This window comes from Lepus europaeus, chromosome 3 (assembly GCF_033115175.1).
Source record: "Lepus europaeus isolate LE1 chromosome 3, mLepTim1.pri, whole genome shotgun sequence".
Taxonomy (NCBI): Eukaryota; Metazoa; Chordata; class Mammalia; order Lagomorpha; family Leporidae; genus Lepus; species Lepus europaeus.
In genome coordinates, this window is record NC_084829.1 from 109,185,211 (window position 1) to 109,203,093 (window position 17,883).

The window sequence follows — 17,883 nt, forward strand, 5'->3', positions numbered from 1 at the left end:
TTAGATACATTTAACCTGGTAGCCTGGTATGGGCTGTTGATTATTTTCAAAATATTGTTGCAATTCTCTTTCACAGAAATCTGTTCATTATTGAAGCAGACAAGTAGGCAACTTTAATTGAATGATGAACACAGTAGTCTTGCTCCACATATTGCTCACTTCATGATACCTTACTGTACACTTAGTGGGTGTTCAGTACATACAGGCTGAATGAAATGGGAGCAGAAATGATGCTAAGGGATGATGAGAATGGAATAAAAAAATAGGAACAGGAATTAACTAAACATATCTGAGTTGTTGAATGAATTGTTTATATACACATTACTTAATAAAGGAGACATGCCACATTGCCAAATGCTTCCTGAAAACCGAGTCAGTCACCTACAATAGTATAAAAGACAGTTGCAATAATTGTCCCCTGGTTAGCCACACACCCCTAGGAAACCCCTCCCATACAAACTCTGGGCTTGGCCATGTGATATGCCTTGGCCCATGGGACATAGAAAATATATGGGACTTGCTTCTACCTGCTGCCCTGTAAACTCTAATACTGCCTCCAGGTAAAGGAGGCATAGCTAGTCTGCTAGAGATACATGACTCTTCATTACCCCATCCAATGGCAGCACAAATTTCCCTAAGTAGGAGTAGAGCTATCCTAGACCAACCAGCTTCCTAGCTGACCCATCAGCTGACTGCAGTCATAAAAATACACTCAGACAAAAGTAGTAGTAGCACTGCTTAACTGAGCTAAGTTCAGAATCGTAAGCTTAAGAAATGACTAACACATAAAGCACTAAGGTTTTGGAAGTTCTGTACCACGGCAAAAACTGACACAAGTGGGAAGCGGGAAAAAACTGGCAAAGAAAATTTTTGCTTTACTTCTGTTTTTTTAAATTTTCCACTGAGAATAACAGCTGTCCCTTTGTATCCACAGGGCCAGGACCCCTTAGATACTAAAATCTATGGATACTCAAGCACCTTATATAAAATTACATAGTATTTGCATATAACTTATGCACATCTTTATAGGTTACTTATATCTAGTACGATAAAGAAATGACAAGAAAAAGTCTGTACATGTTCAGTATTAGTACAATTCTCTTTTCTTGAATATTTTCAATCCACAGTTGGTTGAATCTACAATTACAGAACTTTCAGCTATGGAGGGCCAATTGCATATTCACATACTACTTAATTAAAACTAGACTCATGAAAAATATTTTCTTCAGATATTACAGTACAGTATTACCATCACCTTATAAATACACACACATAATTCACACTAAACAAGAACATGAACTTTAGAAGAAACATTAATACCAATCAGAAAAAAAGCCAGGGGGGGAGGGGGTTCAGTATGGAATATTAAGGTATGCTATCATAAAAAAAAGAGAATAAGAATATATTTGTGGTCACTGCCCTGTCTCAATAATGGCTATTATTTAATTCTGAATGCCTTAGAAGCCACATATCAGATTTTGCTTCTGTTTTCACTGTTGAAATGGTAATGGCCTAACACATGTTCTCTCATTTAATCCTCACATGTTGTAAAGTTAACAGCATACACATAACTTTAGGCAAAGTTTATTAACCCCTTCACGCCTCATTTCCTCAACTGTAAAATGAGGATGACAGTAACTATTTCACAGAACTGTTGTAAAGATCAGATCACTCAGAACAGGGCACACATGGCTCAATAAATGGTGTACTGCCTGCCTCTGCTAGTAAAATGACATTAAGACCTTTTGACTAATACAGTTTGTAAAACCAAAGTTTTTAAAAACACTAAGGTATCAGCAACCAAGATGCGATATATGTCAAAATTAATTTTAAAATTTAGTAACTTCATGTTAAAATTAAGACAGTGTTATTTAAAAAAGAACGAAAGATAACTGGGAATATGGATGTGTCAAAATGTATGATGAAGAGAGTTAAGTTCTGGGTGATATAGAATTATCTGGTCCACATTCCACAAACTTAAATAGATTTAAAAACTAAAGATTTACATTATTGTTTGTTACAAATTCACAAAGGGCAAAAACAAGAGAAATCAGTTCTGTTGGCATGTCACCTTTACTGTGACATCTGACACACACACACCAACATGTTCCACCATTTTTCCATTTTTTTTTTTTTTTAAAGAAGGCATTACTAATGACTTTGGAAAATAAGGTTCTTTTTAGAAGAAATCTGCCTGATATTTGGCATTGGAAAACTAGTTACTCCTTGATCAATGGCGTAACATTGCTCCTTTTCAAGGCAATATCGGGGCCTAAGGGCATGCATCTGGCTTCACAGTCAAGACAGGCCTCAGGACACCTGCATCCTATATGGGAGTGTCTGGGTTTGATTCCCAGCTCCAACCGTAATTCCAGGTTCCTGCTAATGCACACTCTGGAAAGCACTAATGGTTCAAATGCTTGGGTCCTTGCTACCCATGTAGGCAGACCCAGACTGAGTTTCCAGCTCCCAGCTGGCCCAGCCCAGTTGTTTTAGCATTTGAGGAGTGAACCAATGAATGAGAGGTCACTGTCTGTCTCTCTGCCTTTCAAAAAAAAAATAAAAATTTAAAATGTTAGGGCCTGGACATATATACACATCAACAGTTAAAAATTTAAAAATTTGGGCTGGGTGAGGTACTTCATAAAAAACAACCAATAGGGGCCAGCGCCATGGCTCACTTGGTTAATCCTCCGCCTGTGGCAATGGCATCCCATGTGGGCGCCGGGTTCTGGTCCCGGTTGGTCTTCTTCCAGTCCAGCTCTCTGCTGTGGCCCAGGAAGGCAGTGGAGGATGGCCCAAGTGCTTGGGCCCTGCACTCACAAGGGAGACCAGGAGGAGACACTTGGCTCCTGGCTTCGGATCGGTGCAGCGCCAGCTGTGGCAGCCATTTGCGGGGTGAGCCAGTGGAGGGAGGACCATTCTGTCTCTCTCTCTATCACTGTCTATAACTCTGTCAAAAAAAAAAAAAAAAAATCCAACAACCAATGAAGAAGAATTTTTTTTGTTTTCAACAGGCAATTATCTAGACTGTAGTTATGAGTCACTAATCAACTGAAAAAAAAGGCTTACATAACAAGGTGACAATGTACAGGTATTACAGTTTGTAAGGAATAAATAAGCTTCAAAAATTCCATTTTCGGATCACCATTGTGGTACAGCAGGTTAAGCTGCCACTTTCAAAGCTAGCATCCCATATCAGAGCCCTGTTTCAAGTCCTAGCTGCTCGACTTCCAATCCAGCTTCCTGGAATACTCCTGGCAAAGCAGCAGAAGATGGCCCAAGTACTTGAGTCTCTGCCACCTACATGAGACCTGGATGGAGTTCCTGACTCCTAGCTTCAGCTTGGCCTAGCCCTGGCTGTTGCAGCCATTTGGGGAGTAAAGCAGTGATGGAAGATCAATCTCTCTCTCTCTCACTCTTTCAAATGAAGAAATTTTAATAAATCTTTTTAAAAGTTTCTGTTTTTCACTCAAATCAGTTCAAAGAACAGTTAGTATATATAATACATTGTGGCAGATTCAGGAGACAGAAGAGTCAGAAAGTAATATTTATGTTACTATATAAATGCCAACTATTTGCTGGTATTTTATTCAGTTATAAAAAACCTGTGAGGTAGAAATTATTAAAACTCATTTTACAGAGGAGGAAATTAAGGCTCATAAAAGTAAAATAACTTGTCCAGGAACTATCAACAGTAGAAAGCAGTGGAGTGTTGGAGTATTGGGAGAGGGAGGGCCACACATCAGGGTAGTGCCTTGTAACTATTCCTATAGACAAACACAATACTCAGTGTAGTCAATCCTTTAACAGCAATGTGGAAGGGAGTTAGGACTTAGAAAAACCAAGGAAATAATCTTTTGGGTGTGGGCGAAGGATTACAGAAGGCTTTAAAAGAGAGTGATATCTAAGTTGTTACTTTTTAAGGATGAGTAGGATTTATCAACTTCAATGTCAAGGCTCTCCCCCTCCCTCCATCCCCAATATATTAACCAAAATAAATTACTTACTTGAAATTGAGAAAAACAATTTTGAGAGAAATCTTCCTCAGATATATTATTCCATAGTTTTAAAACAAATAATATGATGACAGTTTAATTTTTAGGTTGCTTTTATGTGGCTTGTCTTGGTTTTTATTCTGAAATGAAATTTAGATTAGTCATTTTCTTGTTCTGAGAAACTAAGAGTATGCCAACATGTTTTACTTTACATTCTTTCACATATCAACAAGTATCCTTACTTACAGTCTTTCATTTTACCATCTCAACGAAAAACCTAATTTAATATATAAATTACTTTAAAGAATAAATATAGATGCAAAATAAGATATTTCTTTTAATTCTTATACTTCCTTGGTAATTGTAACAAATGGAAAGAAAACTCTTGTAAACTGTTACATATTACACAGGCATTTTTGAGGTAACATGCTTTCTCTCATTTGAATTGTTTATATAATAAATGCTCTCTGAATCCAAAGAAAATTAAATAATTGCCCCAAGAAAACTGACCTCAAATTTTCAGTATTTCACAAAACTACCACCTAAAAAGAAAACATAATTGGCCAGAAAAAAAAAAATCTAAATTTTCCATTGACAATTACTACCCATTTTTCTCAGAATTTACTTTCCTAGGAATATGTTCAATTTCTGCTGCAGAAAACAGTCCAGTTTGCCAATACTAATTAAGCAACAAAATAGTTTTTGTTTTAAAATGAAGTATTTAAAAATCTGCAGAGAACTGCAAGAACTTAGAAGATCATCTGGAAAAGTTAAATGACAACCAACCAACCAACCAACATCAAAAAGTTAGACCATCACTAAAAGGATCTTATCATTTGTTTTTTTCTCAAAAATACATCTACATCATGTTTGGACAGTGGAGTTCTTTCTAATGGCCTCAGACAGATTCCTGACTTCTCTGTATTTGCATGGAAATTACAAGTTAACACAATTTTATCCAATGTTCTCTGTACTTTAACTCCCATTATTTCCTCGCTTATTATCACTGTGGTGGCAGCCAGGTACCAGTGACATACTTCATACCATATCCCATACCTCATAAGTTTCTAAGTATTTCTTTTAAATATCTAAGACTAACAGCAACATTCTGTGAAACATTTAAACCCAGTCTACTTAAAGCTGAATAATTCTTCACTTCTAACCCTAAAAGTTCTAATTCAATCAAAAGTGAAGAGATTTAATTATAGCAACAGAAGAACTTTGAAAAGTCTAAGATGACTTTTTTGAAATTGCAATTATCAAATCAATTTTGGTTTACATCTTTCTTAACCTGTTCTAGCTATAGTCTTACTTTTTATTATCCCTTTTTTAAAGAACACAGTTACAATCATCACAGAATAAATCCTAGTATATCTATTAAACAAGATGATTCTAATCTAATTCTAATATCTAATTGATATAGTAGGACTTCAAAACTTCCTAAACCACACACATGCAGTTCTTTTTTAAGTTTCTCCAAGGTTTTGTATCTTTTGTCTTTCAATTATTAGCAATGCCTTTCTCCAATGTTCTCTTAGGTTTAGGGAGTCAGAGTGAGGCAGTAAGAATTCAAAGTCAAGATGCTCAGTTTCAAACCCAGCCCCTCACCAACCAACAAAAAGAAACTAGACAATCCTGAGCCTGCCTGTCTAGATTTCAGTTTCCTTTATATACTAGTAAAATGAGAAGATTTGACAAGAATGGTGCTTCCCAACCATTTTTGCATTGTAAATATTTGTTCAGCATACTGAACATCAGGAGGGTATATGGAGGCACTTACATGGTGATTGGTGAAAAGCTTTGTATTTTCTTTATAAAATTATAGAAGAAAAATTTAAGTATTAAGTTAGATAATCATTGATATACAATGGTCTGCAAAATGTTCATGGGAATGGGTATTATGAAATAACTTCATGGATTTCAATTATTTTTGTGCCAAAATAAACTTTTAATTTCATTTTTCCATGAACTTTATGAAGTACCCTTATATATCATGCTAAAATTGTTACTAACGTGAATGAATTTCAAATCCAAACATTTTCACATAAAAACGCTGTTTTAAAATGATACTGTAGGTCTGCAGAACATATAAGCACTAATTTGGCAGTCACCTTGCAGCAAGCTTATACGCCAAGCAGGACTGAATACAGGTGAACACAGAGATTCAGGTCTAGACAGAGGCCCCCTGGGAGACACCACTGCTTTCCTGTTCTCTCATCATCAGAGGGCTGCAGCTTGCACTGGGTGGCATGCTCCCTGGCATTCAGAATACAAATCCAATAGCAACTCAAAGATTTCTTGTCCATGAGTCTGCAGCTGCATAGTCTGAAGCTGGCTGCTGAAGTAGATTTCAAGTAGTAAAGTATCTCCTTTAATGCCGTCAAAACATCAAAAGGAATAGTAAGTGCTGGTTGTCTCATATGCTATCTGCTTAGAGGTACCTCAAAAACCTTTATTCCAGCCCCCATTCCAAGAGGGCCACTCTTCAGTGAACCATGTAACATGAACTGAAAGCTCTGAATTAAGAGATTTCTAACAAAACCTAAATTAAACACAGTATTACAGTAATTACATAACTGTTTACAACAACTATTATGGCCTCTTATTTTTGTTCTGCTTTACCAATTCCTAAAGCACAACATAAAAGTATTACCTCTGAACAGGTATTGCATGTTTATGATAAAAAATAATGAAAAATTACTAAATAGCACACTAAAAAACACTAATCCATTTGTCCTCTAGGCAACCAGTTCTCATAGGAGGTAATTGCTGTTACAAAACAGGATGTTACATGCATCCTGCCAGAAATAACTGTACACACATATTACATTCCATATGTACAGTTATCTGTTTCTGTTTATATATATATATATATATATATATGAATACACACATATTTAAGTAACTGAAATCGTAAGAAACTATACATGGAGTCTTGAATCTTTTTCTCTTCTAAATGGGACAGAGCAGCACAGCAGTATACATGGGGTTGTCTCATTGTTTTTAAAAGCTGCTTAGTATTCCACTGGACAGATATACCATCATTTACTTAATTATTCTCCTCCTGATTTGTGTTTAGGTTGTTTCCAGTCTTTTGCAATGACAAATAAAGCTGTCACAAATATTGTTACATATTAACTTAACACATATGCAAAATCTTCTAGAGGATAAAATTCTAGAATAGAAGCGACTGATAAAAGTAAATGTGCATTTTAAATTTTGAAAACAATTTCCAAATCTTTTCCAACACAACATGAACACTTTATATTCCCACCAGCAATGTATGAGGGTATACATTTCCCCTTCTTCACACCCCAAGTTAAACATGTAACCAATCTGCTAATTTGGTAAGTGATAAGTCATACTGTAGCTTTAATTTACATATTTATTATAAATAAAATTACACATATTTTCATATGAACTCTTTGCTCATTTTTCTATTGGCTTGTTTTCTAGGAGCTCTTTGTATATTAAAAGGAAATTAGTCCTTTGTGAAAAGGATACAAGTAAATTTTACTAGTCAGTTCCCTCTTTAATTTCATTTACTATTTTTTTTCACCACATACAATTTTTTTATGTAAAAAAAAAATCAGTAATCTAGCTTCAGTTGTTTATAATAAAAGGTCTTCACCATTCCTGGATTATATTAAAAATACTTTGTTTTATATTTAAATCTTTGATTCTTCTGGAAGCCAACTTTTTCTTTTTCCAGATGACTAATAATATTAAATAATTCTAAACAATTTATACAATCAAGTTCAATACTATCATCATGCAATCATGCATCTTGGTTGATTTTTACTTTGAAGCCCATTATGAACTTCATGTCTTTTTTACTTAAAAAATCACTGTCATAATTTTGTTCATGGACAGTTTTGTTTAAATTATAAAGTCAGCACATGTTTTTTACAGAAGATCTGAAAAATATAAAACATACTTGACAGAGATAAGCAACCTTTATACTTCAGTGTATTTATTTTTAATAAGTGACTTTTTAAAGCTTTTTTTTTTACATAATATACTGACAATACTCCCTATGTCATTATATATTCTTCTGAAACATTATTTTAATGACATATAATTCTCTATTACGTGAAGTGTTCCACTTCCCAATTGTTGGCTATTTAGGGTTGTTCTGACCATCTATTGATTCTTATAACAAATGTTTGCATTTCAAGCACTGAAGTAAGCATTCACTCTATCATGGTGAGCAAACCGAAACACATCACCAGCATTTCAGGAGGTTACAATTTATTGGGAAAAACAGATGTTAATCTCCAACACAGATAATTACACAACTATAGCAAATGCTATAAAGGAGAGTTCATGGAGCTTTGAGCATCTATAATAGGGAAGGCTCTCCTGACAAAGACAAATTGGAGCTCAGGTGAAGGAAAAGGAAAAACATTCTAGGTAGAGGGAACAGCAAGTACCAAGCCCTCATTCTGGGAAGGAGCATGGCAAGAATAGGGGACTAAAATGCCAATATAGCTGGAACACAAAGAGCAAGGGAAGAAGAACATGGCTCAAGTCACAACTCAACAGAAAGACAGGGGCCAGCCTATAGAAGACCTTGTAAGACAAGTAGATGCCACCACATAAGACATGGGAGATTCATCTCCATCCTAAATACAATGGAAAGCTCCTGAAGCCTGTCAAGTAGTAAGGTCATGTAACCAGGTCTGTATTTTGAAAAGATCTCCCTGATTACATGTGGAAAACAGATTAGAAGGGGACAGAGTGGATTGGGATAAACCAAGATTAGGAGGTTATTACAATATACCCATCCAAAAGTACTGGTAGTACAGACTAGGGCAGTAATGGATAATGAAAAGAAGTAGATAGATTCAAAAGATAATCAGATTTGCCAAATGATTTCTGTTCACAGGCTAAATCCCCAAAACTAGAATTAATCGACAAAAAACATTAGGAATTCAGATATACATTGCCAAATTGCCCTTCAGAGAACAGTTTTCTTCATTTGTCAATCATCTTATATTCATTCCTCTATCGGAAAATTTAAATCCTTCAAAAATTACCTTTAAAATGACTTAATATGTACTTCCTTCATGAAGCCTTCCCTCTTTCTCCTTTTGCCTGTCAGGTGGTCAACTGAAAACGTTCTCTTGAGTCCTACTGTCTTAAAAACACACTTCTTTTATAGTGTATATAAATCATACTATGTCTGATTTATGTTCACATGTCACTCATCTCCACTACATGTAAGCTTCTAGAAAGTAATGTTCTTAATGAAGACACCTTAAAAAACTTGACATCCACAGCAGTTTCTCATTAAGTGTTCACAGATGAACTAAATCATCTATCACTAGATTCTAGTATGCACACAGATTTAAGGGGGCTCCCGCTTAAGCCTCTAATTTGCTGACTGTCATTTTAAACAAATATAGGAAGCTAACAAAATCTGCTATTAAGGGCTTCAAGTACCTAGTAAGTAAAGGTGACTGATTTTGTTGGTGAAGAGTCATTAAATCTTCCTGGTGTTTCTGAAAATCTCTAATAATCATAATGCAATAGGTATGTGATCTTAAAATATTTTTCAATGGTTTAACAAAAACCAGGGAGGTATAAATAGATAAATCTTTTACTAGAGAAATTTTATTGTAATCTGAGTTTTTGATACATGCTCTTTTCAATTTACCAAAACAAGCAAACCAAAAAAAAGTGAGACCTTTCTGGTAGTTTATTACAGTAATTTTGTAAAATATAAAGAATAAGAATATATATAATTTGCATAAACAACAACATAAACATAGTGAATTTCATAATCACCAATTTCTTACGTTGAGTATTTGATGTGATGTTTAAGAGTTAAATACTGAGTTGAAGGAATTCAGAGCTAAGAGTAGCAGAGTTCCTTACAGTAATCTTCAAGTCAAGCAGCTCCCTCTATGGTCTGGTTGACCTACTTGGTTTAATTATTTGCTTCGTGGACATCACTTCTCTGATTCACTCCTACTCTGCATCTCAGAAGTAAGACTTTTTGAAAAGAGAATTCTGTTTAACCTTATGCTGAGAAAACCCAGAGAGTTATCTAAGCTCAGCTGGAAGTGAGTTCCATCAAGCAACTAAGCAAGAGTTGAGATGTGGAAACTGGACAGCTTCCCAAGTTCATCTTAGGTCCTCACAAGGAATCCTCAGGATTTTAAGTGAATTTTCTGAGTAGTCCCATCCACACTTAAATCTAAGTGAAAAAACACTTACCTCTATTTTATCGATAACCTTGCTTCCCCCCACTAAACCAAGTTACCAAAATGTCCTTACAAAAGAAAATATTAACTATATTTTCTACAAATGATGTCGTTCAAGAAACAGTTCTATCAAAACAATGCTGAAGATATTTTTAAAAGGAGTTAAAGAAAAGCAGGAAAGGGTTTTACAGGGTTTTTTTTTTTTTTTTTTTTAAATAATTCCACTTCTCACATGAAGAAAATTTAAGGTTCTCTCAGGAATCAATACCCTCAGTCAGCAAGAAATTAAATCAGTCTATCAGGATTTACCACTCAAATGTGAATATGCCACTTTTAAAAATAATCTTTCAAATTTTACCACTCAAGATATGGGAGATTTTAAACCATGAGATTCTTTTTTTCTTCCTTACAGTTATTTAAGTCCTCAAAACACAGAACAAACAGAAGTCAACTGGACTGTTTTCTAAAGCAGAAAAATATTTTTCATACAATAGAAAAACTTAATTAATGAGTTAATCCAATTAGATCAGAATTTATAATTCAGGAATGGCCACATTATTTGCAAGAAAACTTCTTCTATTTTTCAGGATCTCATTTGTAATGCTCAGTTTAAAAAGACCTTTTCTCTAAAACAAGGTAGAGAACTAAGGATTTCCAAAACTTACTCCTTCAAGTATATCTACGTAAGACATATTTACGGTACTTCATGTGTATAGGTTTATTATGACTTACTTTACTTATTAATCAACACAAACAGTTTTTAATCTTCAAATAATAAACCTGTCTTCTTTAAAAATTTTAGCATTCAGACTTTACTAAGACAGACTGGCCTTTTCATTAATTACTTTGAAATTTTATTTTACTGAATGGCCTGGACTAGTTTTCATGGGGAGAGCATTCAAAAGCAGGTAATTCTGAAGTTTTTGTTTACATTAATACCAATTTCACTGGGAATTCCTGACATGCTAAAAATACTGACTTGATTCATGAAAGCTATAAACTCTGAATGTATGACAGGGACTTCAAATTTTTTCTCTTGTTTAACAAATGAGACGTTTAAATTGTGAACTACACGGCAAATTCAATTTTATAATCTTTAAGAACTTGAAGTCTGGGTTTCTCTGTATTAAGTTTCTTTCAGTGAACGCACAAAAAAAGGTCTTTTGATTCATCTGTGAAACGTTTCAAAATATGTACAAAAAACCACAAAACAAACTAATGGCTTCTGTTTTAAGGGAGGGGCTGATAATCTATTGTAAAATGGTCAGCAGAAAATAAATATTTATCATGCATGGAACAGTTCATCATTTTTTAAAAACACATAGAAGTAAATCCTGTTTATTTTTAAAGGAATATTCTCTCTCATAATGGGATTAGGTTAGCTTTCTCATAAAACAGAGCTTGAAATTCACTGAGGGGCATACTGGTGTACAAAATTAAATCATACAAGCTGTAAATGCAGAAATATCACAGTATATCCTATCAGTATATAACTTTATGATACGGAAATCTGGCTGACCAGAGGTGTATCAACTTCACTATCTTATTCTTCCTCTGTGTTTGAAGTGAGAACAGATAGGATACCACACTCAAATTCCAGTTGGAAAAACAGCATCACTATATATTTAAAAGTGCAGAAAACCTATCCGTCAAACATCAATTGCCTCCATTTTCCACACTTCAAAGTTTCAAGTGTTACATTTTCCACAACCCGTTAACAGCAAATTCCCCATCTTCTCAAGATTCACAGCATCAAAATCTTTCTCAGTATTTCACAAAAGAATATGTTACCAAATCTCACTCACGACACTGACATTTTTAACAAAGAGAATTCACATTCAAAGATAACTTCTTGGAAGGCGTGCTTGTGTTTGGGCAAGTGCCATTATCTGTGCAGGCCACAGAAACCGGCTGGAGTAGTAAGATGAATGGCGATGAGGGTACGGAGCATCAAGTGGGAAACGCTCTCTAAATCCCATTGGGCGCGACAGAGCGAGAGAGGTAAGAGCATCCTTTCCTAGGAGGCAGCTCCATTCTCTCCAGTGCGCGGTTCATAGCGTGTGGCAGAGCAAAACAACTTAAAGACGTGGAAATGTAGTCATTAGCCTACTGACAGCATCAAAAAGTCCCAAGAGCTTCTGAGAATGTCGCTTCTGTCACTGTGGTCTCCTCACTACACCCCTTCTTTCAAAAGAGTTATTTAAAAAAAAAAAAAAAAGACATATATACACCTGTATTTAAAACGTGATGCCACAACCTAGCCTCGGGTGCTTGCCAAACGTCCGCGCTGCTGAGTTTGACCGTGGGCCCTAATCAATCGTCCCTATCAGGTGTGCTGACGGACGCGGCGGCCAACAGACGCTCGTTTCCCTGCGAGCCGGGTCCCCGGACGCCGAGGAGGCGCGACCTGCGCTCACCAGCAGGGCCACGCGCTCCCCCCCACCGGGGAAGACGACCTGGCCCCGGGCGCCACCGTGCAGCCCACCGCGGCTCCGGAAGGGGCAGAGGAAGGCGCGGGGGAGAGGAGGCGACGGGGAGCGCCTGACAACACACACGCGGATGACACTTCCCCTCTCCAAGAGCCGTTTCCAGAAAGAGGGCACTTGGGGAGACGCAGGGGGCGTGCGGGGGTTCCCACCGGCGACCCAGCTCGCAGCAACCCGTCCGGCGAGGCCCTGGCGCGGCCACCTGGCCCACCCTCCAGGGAGAGAGCGGTGCTCGCCCCGCCCGCCCGCCCGCGACCCCGAGTGCGGCTCCAGCTCCCCGCCGCCGGTCGCAGTGTAAACACTCGGCGCTTCCCGCCGGGAGCCGGAACTGGGGGGGGGGGGGGGGAGGAGGCGCTCACGCGAACCCACATTTTTGCGCCTCTTGTCACGCACGAGAGGAAAGGCGAGGAAAGCGGGAGAGGAGGAAGAGGCGGCAGCGATCCATGCGGAGAGCGGCGTGCGCTCGTGTGCGCGGCGGGGAGGGCGGCCCGGGCGCCCCGCCGGCTCTGGCTCCGGCTCCCGCTCGCGCCCCGCGCCCGCTTACCTGCCGGGGTCGCTCCGAAGACTCGCACCACCGGCACCTTCTTGACAGGGAGCTGGGTGAGGGGGGATTGGCAGATATCCAGCCCCTGCAGCGGGCTGGCCATGTAGTAGTCGGCAGTCACTATCCTCACTGAAAACATGTTCACAGCCGCCGCCGCCACCGCCTCCCCTTCACTGGCGACCTGGCAGCGGCAGTAGCAGCGGCGGCTCCCTCCGCAGCGGCGGCGGCGGCGGCGCCCCCTCCCGTCACACACAGACGCCGTGAGGCGCGGCGGCGGCGGCGGGCGGGGCGGTGTAGGCGCTGCTGCTGCTGCTGTTGCTGCTGCTGCTGCTGCTGCTGCTGCCGCCCCCTCAGGAGCACCCGGCGAGGGGCAGCAGGAGAGAAGCCCTGGCGCTCTCGTCGGTGCTCGTGGTGCTGCCGCCACTGCCGCCGTCGCCGGGAATCACACGGGCGCCTCGGTCCCAGGCTGCAGCTCTTGTTGCCATGATGATGATGTCACGGACGCAACCACTGGGGGAGGGGCGGGGGGAGTGCGTCTGTGTGGAGCGCTGGGAGGGCTGCGAGTAGTAGGGGGGGAGGGGTGCGGCGGGGGGAGGAGGGGGAGGGAGCGGGGCGGGCGCCTGGGCGGGACACGGGATGGGGAGGGGGGCGAGAAGGTGTTTTCTCCCCCGCCCCTGGGCAGGAGGCTGGCGGAAAGCAGGGCCCGTGTCGGGCGCGAGGGATCGATGACTCGGCCGGTGGGCAAGGCCACCTGGGAGAGGGGCGGTGGAGCACCGATATCATGGATGGACACCGAGAGGGCGCGCGGGAGAGAGGGGGCGGGGTGGGGGCACCCAGTGTTCAGGGCTGTTGAGGCGGCTCTGTGGGCCTGGCCGGAGCGGCGCCGTTCCCGCTTGCCTCGCCGGCCGCCATTTCATATCCTGCAGAGGAGGCGGGGGCAACCGCACAGACGATTTTTCACAAGGTAAGAAAACCCGCCCGCGGGAGGAGGGAGGCGAGGCGCAGATCTCGTGCCGCCGCGGCCTCGCGGGAGAGAGGGCGGGGCCGGGCGCGGACGCAGCCGGCCCTTGTCAGGTAACGCGGCGGCTGCGCGCGCGCGCGCGCTGCCCGGGGCTGCGGGGGGGGGGGGAGAGCAGGCGAGGACGCGCACGCGCGCGGGCACGGGCCCCGGCCTATAAAAGGGCCGCCCTGGCGCCCTTCCCCCCAGCCTCCCTTTCCCGACCGCCTCGCGGGCCGCCGCGCCCCTCCTCCCCCGCGCTGCTGCGGTGCCCGCGCCTGGCCGCTCCATGAGATTTATTCACGCGCGGCTCCCCTCCGCCTTGCCCAGGGCTTGGCAGAGCCGGCGCGCAGATTCCCCACCCCCGTGGTGTGCTCCCTCGCGCCCGCGCCGCCGTGTCCTTCCTTGCTCTGCGCCCGGGCACGCGCGGGGACGTGTCCGGACTTGTCAGCTCCCGGCGACCTGCCCCGCGCCGCCTCCCCCTGCGGAATGTGGCGTTCGGAGCCTGGCCCGAGCACCAGGCCCGTGAAAGTCACCGCGGCTGACGTGGGCGCCTGATGTGACTGACTGCGTTGTGCAATGTTTCACGGCCCGAGGGCAGCTGTGCGAAAGGGGACGGGCAGAGACCGTTAGACCAAACAAGTTAGCTCAGAAATGGAGAGCGTGAAGGGGTGCAGTTAGGGAATTTAAAAACGGAAGGGGCTGCTGTTGAAATTCGGCGCCGAGGGAGTTTTTTGTTTTTGTTCTTTGTTTTTTGGTTTTTTTTTTTTTTTTGGTCTGTCTTGGTCACGAACCCTAGGCATGACCTTCGACGATTAATTTGGCTTCTTTGGGCCTCAGTGTTCTCATGTATAAAACGGGAAGATTTCTCTTAACTAAAATCCCATCAGCAAGATTTAAGCAGACAGAGGCAGAAACCGTGAGTTAATGTTGGAAATGTGTCACGGAATTAGGTCTTTTTGACAGTCCGTTGTTTATTCCAAGCGGAGAGGATTGGTCAAGGCTGGTGTAGAATACAGGGGTATTTTCATGTGTGCTGGGGTGTCATGCATTTGAAGCCGTGCGAAAGCTCAGTTGGGACCATTGTGGGTCTTAAAATAGGAAAATCGAAAGACTAAGGGGCAGGTCACTGAGAGAATCAGTCTAAATTCTATAACATAAATGCTAATAAGAACCTGGGCTCCTAGGGATTGGAGACTGATTACCACAGTAAATTAGCCTGCAGTTTTTAGCCTCAGAGCATGATTATAAACATAGGTGGCAAGCTTTCTGCTAATATAGTGGAAATCACCTAATAACGGTTTAAAGAGATGAAAGTCTCTTAAATTGACTTGAAATTTTAGAAGGCTGTGGAAGTGATTTAAAAACATATGACTACCATGCTAAAATGCCTTTTCTGATAAAATAATTACAAAATAAAATATTAGATGTACACTACCAGTGATTCTCGAAATGTTCTATGGCACCTGGGGTGTTCTTCAAAATTTAGTATTGGCCCATATTGAATTATGTGTGGGGGAGTGGCCCCCAGAGGTCCACATTGTTAGCAAACCCACCTGTGATTTCTTTCTTTAAATGATTGATTTAGGGGCTGGTGCTGTGGCATAGTAGGTTAAGCCTCCACCTGCAGCGCCAGCATCCCGTATGAGCACTGGATTCAAATCCCAGCTGCTCCACTTCTGGTCTGTCCCTGCTAATGGCCTAGAAAAGCAAGGGAGGATGGCAAATGCCTGGGCCCCTACACCCACGTGGGAGACCTGGGAAGAAGCTCCTGGCTTCAGATAAGCCAGCTCTGGGCCTTACAGTCATTTGGGCACTAAACCAGCGGATAGGAGGCCCTTCCTGTCTCTCTCTCCCTGTCTCTGTAACTGCCTCTCAAATAAATAAATCTTTTTAAAAAATAAATAAGTGATGTTTTATTTATCCATTCATTCATTTATTTCAAAGGTGGTGAGAAAGAGCCAGAGAGCTTCCTGCTTTTCTGCTGGTTCATTCTCAAATGCCAACAATAGCTGGGGCTAGGCCAGGATGAATCGAGGTGCCAAGCACTCAATCCAGGTCTTCCACATGGGAGGCAGGAACCAAAGTACTTGGCCAACACTTCTGCCTGTCAGGGTGTGCATCAGCAGGAAGCTGGATCAAAAGCAGAATAGCCTGGCTCAAACCAGGAACTCTCATACCAGATATCTGCCTCTCAGGTTAACCTGCTGTGCCACAACACCTGCCTACATGGTTCTTAAGCAACATAAAGTTGAAAATACCTGTACTATACTATAATCAAGTGAATCAATTTATACATTATACTATTCCTAACTAGAAAAAGGTAAAAACATAATAAATTAGTTACTTTGAGGTTTCTTTCCCCTTAATTCTTTTTTAATCTTTTCAATTCTGGCTCTGTTCCCAGAGAGCATTGGCTTCCCTCCCCACCCCACCCCCCCTTTGAGAGACAGAGTGAACTCCCATCCACTAAGTAATTCACTCCCCAGCCACTCACATTCACTAGGGACCAGAGCTGGGAACCAGAAATCAATCCAGGTCTGCCTTCCCTGGTCTGGGGTCTGTATTAGCTGGAAGCTGGAATCAGGAGCCAAAGCCAGGAATCAAGTCCAGGTATTCTGATGTGGGGCACAGGCATTCTAACTGTTGGTTCAAATGCCTGCCCTCCCCCCATCATTTTGAATCAACATGATTTAAGAAAAGATAGCAATAACCACAATTCAGATCCTTCTAGAAATCTAAGGAAATGTTCACTCTTGAAGATACGAAATTGCAGCATGAAATTGGGAATGTTGTGTCCATTGCAAGTAAGTTAAAGCTGATGCTCAAATAACTCCTTCTAAAGTAAGAAAGCCCTGGAATTCTGAGTCAGAATTTTCATTTATTCATTTATTTCACTTGAAAGGCAAGGAGACACCTCCCATCCTCCCATCTGGCTGTTCACTATCCAAAATGCCTGCAAAAGCTAGGGATGAGCCAGGCCAAAGTCAGGAACTCAGACCAGATCTCTCACATGCATGGCAGGGGCCCAACTACAGGGGCTGCCTCCTGAGGTGTGCATTAGCAGGAAACTGGACCTGAATCTATGCACCCTGACGTAGGATGAGGGCATCCTAAGTTCTGTTTTAATCACTGCGTCAAATATCTGCACACATACACCTTTTAAAGTTATTTCATTTGAAAGGCAGAAAGGGAAAGAATTTTAAAACATCATTTACTAGCTCAGTGAGTTGGATATATCACTTTTTTTGGAGTTTATTTCATCATCTATGAATTGGATAGTAATTGTTATTTTAACTTCTCAGGAATGTTATAAGGCTCAGATAATGTATGTGAACATATCTTAATAAACTTCATATCCAGAAGCCTAACTCATCTAAAAACAGCTAGTCATTCATAATTGCCTAATTTATGCATCACTTGAGAAATACCAAACTCTATACTTACTCTATACTTAAGATTATTAAAGGATTTTTTTTAATGTGGCCACTATTTGCCAAGTGCTTTGAGATATGATGAGAAACAAAAGACAAGCCTGGTCCCTGGCCTATGAACTTATGATCTAGCATCACAAAAAATTTTAATCATACCAATTTTTATTTTATTGTCTATTCTAGTTCACCAGCCTATGCTTATCATGTCATACCTT

The 17,883-nt window shown here is 41.1% G+C and overlaps 1 protein-coding gene across 5 annotated transcripts in view; it reads right to left on the reverse strand.

The window, feature by feature from the left end:
- Nucleotides 1-13,470, reverse strand: part of REV3L (REV3 like, DNA directed polymerase zeta catalytic subunit) — a 190,285-nt gene extending 176,815 nt beyond the window's left edge. For 3 of the 5 annotated variants that reach the window (XM_062186619.1, XM_062186618.1, XM_062186616.1), the window contains exon 1: nucleotides 13,238-13,467. In XM_062186619.1, coding sequence (XP_062042603.1) covers nucleotides 13,238-13,376 — 139 coding nt within the window. In that variant the 5' untranslated portion in view covers nucleotides 13,377-13,467. Of the gene's footprint in view, nucleotides 1-4,010; nucleotides 4,136-13,237 lie in introns of those variants that run through there. The other 2 variants (XM_062186620.1, XM_062186621.1) reach the window with 2 other exon arrangements.
- Between the last annotated feature and the right edge of the window lie 4,413 nt (nucleotides 13,471-17,883).